Below are 5,983 nucleotides of genomic sequence, written 5' to 3' on the forward strand. Positions count from 1 at the left end.
GCTGAAACACCCCTTGCCCTTCCCATATAAAGGCTAAGCTGCTCCCTGACCCACCTTGTTCTGTGCTGGACGCTTTGCTAAGAGATCAGGACACCCGGAGCACCATGGCCCTTTCCGTGCGCACCAGTGCTGGATCCCGGCAGTTCTCTTCTCGGAGCGGACTCGGCGGGGGATCTCTGAGAATGTCTACTGCTGGGGGTGGAGGAGGCTTTGGTGGCAGCGGGCTTGGGTTTGGTGTTGGATCTGGGGGAGGTTTCGGTGCTGCTTCTATGCTTGGTTCCGGCCCTGGCTTCAGTGGGGGTTTTGGGAGTAGCTCAGTTGGAGGCTTTGGGAGCGGCTTAAGCAGTGGCTTTGGTGGAGGCTTTGGAAGCAGTTTAGGTGGTAGCTATGGAGGTGGCTTGGGCAGTGCTTTTGGTGGAGGTTTAGGAAGTGGTTTTGGTGGCAGCTCAGGTGCTGGTTTTGGAGGTGGCTTTGGCACTATTGGTGCTGGGGATGCTGGCCTCATTTCTGGCTCAAAAAAAGAAACTATGCAGAACCTCAATGACCGTCTTGCTGCTTATCTGGACAAAGTCCGATCTCTGGAGGACGCCAACACTGAGCTGGAGCGCAAGATCCGCGAGTGGTATGAGAAAAACGGCCCTGGCACTGGTGTCCCTGGATCTGGGAATGACTATAGCAAATATTCCCCTATAATTGAAGATCTTCGAAACAAGGTAGCAGAGCAATGTACTTATTTTATATCTGTGATTCAGCTAATAATATTTTGGATTAAAATAACAAATTCCTTTCATAAACCAAAAGCAAATGCTTTCTACAGCACCAAGGCTCCCAACCCCTGTCAGACCGCACTGGGATCATGTGTTCAAGATTCCCTGCATATTAACAGTAGCTCTGTAGCTGAATCACATGATTCTGTGTAGATTACAAAATTTAAATTTTAGTAAGTTTCATATTTTTTACATCACAAATTAAATCCCTGAAACAGACAGACCACCTGGCAAGGTCTGCTGAGATTATAAACTACCCAGTCAGAGAACATGAAGAGGTGTTCAGCCATTGCGTGACACGTGTTGATTTGCAGAAGCTGAAAATCTGTCCTATATATTGCTATAGTAAATGATACAAGATTCTAACAAATTACATTTAATATTATAATCGTATTTAGGATTACAGTTATGTAAATAGCTAGTTGAGCTGCAAAGCCATTGGGTTATAAAATCATTCTGTCAACATTGTTTGTATTCCAGATCATTAATGCAACTATCGACAACGCAAGGATCATTTTGCAGGTTGATAATGCCAGATTGGCTGCTGATGATTTCAGATTGAAGTAAGTACATCTTCATACTATAAAACCTCTTATGAAGATTTTAAAGAAAAATTTCTTGTGTTGAAAAAAATCTCTTTCCTCGCAGAACATTTTAATATAATTATTAAACAATATTACAAGAATTATGTATATTAAGATCTCATATTAAAAGCTCTGAAAGTCCACAGTAATAGTTTGCATTTGACCTCATTAACCACATTAAAAAATCATATGAAATTACTTTCTTCACAGATATGAGAATGAAGTGGCTCTTCGCCAGAGTGTAGAAGCTGACATCAACGGTCTGCGCAGAGTTCTTGATGAGCTGACCCTGACCAGAGCTGATCTGGAGATGCAGATTGAAAGCCTGAATGAAGAACTGGCTTATCTCAAGAAGAATCATGAAGAGGTTTGGTTTTGGGGGGAGTTTTGTGAATTTATAACAAGGCAGATGGAATTGTGAAATAACAAGTTATTCTCTTAGTTATACCAGTGGGAGTTCCTCTGTTTCATTATTTGTTTTGTTTGCTGTAACCTCTTTTGAGGTTACTAAGTGAAAGAGTGAAAGCAACACATACACAAGCTTCAGATTGTTGTTGAAACAGAACTTAGAGCACATGTTTTTCTTTACATCTCTTTGTTAGAATTATTTTGCCTTTTATTAACAGAAACTTTATTTTATATCTCTCCAGGAACTTCAGGGTATCCAAAGCAGTACATTTGGCCAAGTCAGCGTTGAAATGGATGCTGCTCCAGGAACTGACCTGACCAAGCTTTTGAATGACATGAGGGCACAGTATGAAGTCATTGCTGAGCAAAACCGCAAAGAGGCTGAAGCATGGTTCAATGAAAAAGTAAGGGACAGCAAATTCAGCAAAATGCATGTAAAAATCACTTAAATATTTGGAACAGTAAAATTACACTCTATTCTTCCATGTCATTTCAGAGTGGGGAGCTGAAGAGGGAAATCTCCACTAATACTGAGCAGCTTCAGTCAGGAAAGAGCGAGATCACCGATTTAAAACGGACTCTCCAGAGCCTGGATATTGAACTGCAATCTCAGCTTGCCATGGTATGTTCAAAGGAAGCTGCTAACTACTCAAAGTGCATTTTCCAGCTTACAAAGTGTTGCTAGACTTTAAACTATTCTATAGAAGTTAAGATTTGCATTTATTTCCTATTCTAGCATTCTTTAATTTCCTAAACAGCAATAATATATATAATGAATTGCAAGTAGCACATTATAAAGCAGATGAACTTTTATGTTCACATTCAGTGAAGTAGCAAAGGCCAGTTTCCAGACTGGTATTTCAAGAAAAAAACAAACAAACAAACAACAACAAAAAAATCTCTAAATAACAAGGCTATACTTAACTCCTGTTAAATTACTTCAGCTGGTTTTGTCTTTATTAATAATTTAGTTTTCCTCAATCAGATATTTAATATCTTTTCTACACAGAAAAAATCCCTTGAAGACACTTTAGCAGAAACAGAAGGAGGTTACTGTGCTCAGCTTTCACAAATGCAACTTCAGATTGGGAATCTGGAGTCACAGCTGTTTCAGGTCAGGGCTGACATGGAGCGCCAGAACGCAGAGTATCAACAACTTCTAGACATCAAGACTCGCCTGGAAATGGAGATTGAAACCTACCGCCGCTTGCTGGATGGCGAGTTTGTGTAAGTAACTAACTTACTTAAAGTCTCGCCTTTGGTTCATTTTCTGTAGCAACATCCTTTCCAGGAAGAGGTAAAAACAAGGGGCACATTCACCAAAGGACAGGAAGGCACATAAAATGGTTCTGAAATAATAATAAGAGCTATTCTCTGCCTGAGGAGAATGAGCCGTTCTGTTCTGTACTGAAACTAATACAATTCCTCCTAATTCTGACAAACGTTCTGCAATATTACATGTCTCTGATTCACTTTTAGGAGTGCAGGACAGGGAGTTACATTTGAAAGTTCATCCTTGACGGGGTCAAAATCACAGACACAATCGCTGGATTCTTCTCAGGGTAGGTAGAATTTGACTGAATACAATGTGGTTTCTAATGTCATTCTTATAAATAAAAGAATACATGCTATTCTGTTTAGCTATATCGTAGAGTTCATCACAACAATAAGCCAATTTGAAAGGAAAAGGATGGCACTTCATGTACGTGTGCTGCTCTGTTTTATAATGTTTAGCACTTTAACAGATAATTTTTGTTTTGTTTATGATGTTTAGATCCTACCAAAACTAGAAAGATCAAGACAATTGTTGAAGAAGTAGTAGATGGAAAAGTTGTTGCATCCCACGTTAAAGAAGTTGAAGAACAGATATAAGGCACAACCTGACATTGCAAAGGATGTTCACCCCATGGTTCTTTCAAAGCTGAAATGGATACATAATTTTGTTCTTTTGTATGAAGTGATAAAAATAGATTGGCTTTTTACTAAGATTCTTTTATATACAACAAAGCCTGCATTTGCATGCTTAGCAGTCATGCAATATATTTTCTGCTTCACTTTATTGCTATACCTGCATTATTTTCACATTTTAATATATTATTACTTCTTTGTTCAAGAGCAAGAAAGATGGTGCATACATTAGGTATTTAATTAGATATGCTTTTTATTATTTTAAGCAATTAATAGATAAAATAATGTTGCTATTCTAACCTCATTTTCCATTTTTCTCGACTAATAAAAAGGACTCAACAAGCTTTAAGATATTAGTCTCCATTCTTCAGCTGGGACTGCTGCTCCTGATCTGTACGTGCAATGTTGTTGGGTATCTTGCTTTATCGTAGTCCCTCATTGATTTAAATAAATTAATCCAATGATAGAACACATACATGTTAAAAAATGTATGAATGTGGGATTAATTAGCACTTGCTAACTTCTACTTTAAAGCTATCCACTTAAGAGAGAAGTTCTTGCAGACAGAACACCCCATAGCCAAGCTGGCAGCTGCAGTGGCACAGAAGTGACACACCAGGGTCTGGTGGCTCCATGTCCCGTGGTGCCACCTGCTGGGAGCCCCAGATTAATTTCTGGACACTAGACAGCCTTGATTTGGCTTGATGTAGACAGATGTTCCAGTCCCAGGGAACTGAAAGCAAACTGTAAACAACCAGTATTGCAAAGAAAAAGGAAGATTAATAATTACCTTTCAAGTTCTTACTTGCTTACATAAATAGGCTTTTCTATTAATGCTTATACTGTCCTGAGGTATAATATCTTATGTTTGATGAATTCCTAATGCTTCCATGATGTAACTTATAACACCAATGAAAAGCACTGTCAATATTTTGGTTATAAAAGTAGAACAACCAAGAGACTTGCAGAAAAGGTAGGGGACAACAAAACACTCTCATCTCAGTCCAGGTCAGCTGAGAAACAGCCAACTAAGAAAAATAAAATTAGAACACAGGATCCTTTTACATGTGCCAGTGGACAGAGCCAGGAATAAGGAAGCCTTATGCACACAAGGAGACTTTTAAGTGGTACAATACTTTGACTTCTAAAAAGACAAGTGTCTTGTAAAAGTTTACTGCCTTTTTTTTCTCCTCATTTTACTGCCATTTTAGTGCCTAAAAATATTAATTTATTGCCTATCTAGTGATTTATTTATTTTTTGTCAAAATCTGAATTTTTTTACTAAGTATCTGGTATTGCACATTCCTGAAAAAACTTAGAGAAATGGTTAAAAGCTGTTCTTAGCAAACCAGATCATTGGGATTGTACAGTAGCTACAGTGAGCCAGGAAATTAAGAATTATTGGCAGAAAATACAGCTCAGCAGACAGCCTGCTCTACAAAGCTCCCTGGTAGCTGTCAGGAAAGGTATGAGAACAATCTGCACATTCTGTGAACTGACTCCACTGACACACAGCAGAGAGGCTATAAACACCTTCAGAGACAACCCAGACACATTCTGACAGCAGTTCACTATGTGTGAAGTGTTAGTTCACCAGAACTTTGAAGAAGGGGGGCCAATCCCCTTGCCAGAAGGTGAACATGTGTTCCTACCACTGGTAGTGCTGGTTCTTCTCCCTCTTTTTGTGTTTCTGCCCCTAAAACATGTTGGGTGAGGGGATGTCCAGGAGCAGAGCTCTTCTTCACTTGGGACAGTCCTCAACACTATCTCAAGTCAGCCACCTGAGGCTTTGCCTGGCCAAGCCTTCAAAACCTTCAAGAATGGAAATCCTGCAGCACCCCTAACTAACCTATCCCTGTGCTGCACAGTGCCTGGTGAAGGCCCATTCCAGGAGCACTGCCAACACAGGTAGGACTGCTGGCGAGCTCTTCCCTTCCCCTCTGTGATTGCACTCTCATGCTGTGCAGCTGTAATTTTGTCCTTCACTTTGTATCTCTTCATCTCCCATTTTTCAGGTTATAAAAGCACACAGTTACACTGTAACAGAAACCTAAAGACATTGTGTCTATCCGTCCCAGCACATAACTGAGGAATCACGACTGCAATCGCTGCAAATTGACAGATTTTTATTAAACTTGCTTTTACAAACGATGGGAAGCCTCTGACCTTCCAATGCTTCCTCAGAAATGAAGCTCTGCAGCTTTAAAATCTGCCTTTCCTGCCTCTCTGCTCTCACTGCGGGCAGGGAAGGCTCTGCAGCAGCCGGCTCACCCTATCAATGAGGTTCGGGGAGCCAAGGTGGAGGATGGGAGGAGA

General features: G+C 40.1%; 1 protein-coding gene across 6 annotated transcripts; it reads left to right on the forward strand.

The window, feature by feature from the left end:
* The first annotated feature begins 104 nt into the window (after window positions 1–104).
* Window positions 105–3,631, forward strand: LOC104385676 (keratin, type I cytoskeletal 12-like). 6 transcript variants are annotated; one of them, XM_009994161.1, is made up of 9 exons: window positions 105–381; window positions 421–713; window positions 1,248–1,330; window positions 1,562–1,718; window positions 2,002–2,163; window positions 2,256–2,381; window positions 2,769–2,980; window positions 3,239–3,321; window positions 3,534–3,631. In XM_009994161.1, the coding sequence occupies exons 1-9, from the start codon at window positions 105–107 to the stop codon at window positions 3,629–3,631; spliced, it is 1,491 nt and encodes a 496-aa protein (XP_009992463.1). The 6 variants fall into 6 exon arrangements, with proteins under 6 accessions (XP_009992463.1, XP_009992464.1, XP_009992462.1 ...); XM_009994164.1 differs by lacking the exon at window positions 3,239–3,321 and adding exons at window positions 3,143–3,158; window positions 3,443–3,472 and having other exon boundaries at window positions 294–713; window positions 2,769–2,986; window positions 3,554–3,631; XM_009994165.1 differs by adding an exon at window positions 3,443–3,452 and having other exon boundaries at window positions 294–713; window positions 3,252–3,267.
* Window positions 3,632–5,983: the final 2,352 nt, after the last annotated feature.

The sequence above is a fragment of the Chaetura pelagica genome, unplaced genomic scaffold, assembly GCF_000747805.2.
Source record: "Chaetura pelagica isolate M959 unplaced genomic scaffold, ChaPel_1.0 scaffold963, whole genome shotgun sequence".
In the NCBI taxonomy this organism is placed as follows: Eukaryota; Metazoa; Chordata; class Aves; order Apodiformes; family Apodidae; genus Chaetura; species Chaetura pelagica.

Bases quoted from the DNA above. Each gene is read 5' to 3' on its own strand.
- LOC104385676 (XM_009994162.1), top strand. From the start codon at position 105: ATGGCCCTTTCCGTGCGCACCAGTGCTGGATCCCGGCAGTTCTCTTCT. The intron at 714-1,247 runs GTAGCAGAGCAA...TTTGTATTCCAG, and splicing joins TTGAAGATCTTCGAAACAAG to ATCATTAATGCAACTATCGA. The intron at 3,322-3,533 runs GTAGGTAGAATT...TATGATGTTTAG, and splicing joins ATCGCTGGATTCTTCTCAGG to ATCCTACCAAAACTAGAAAG.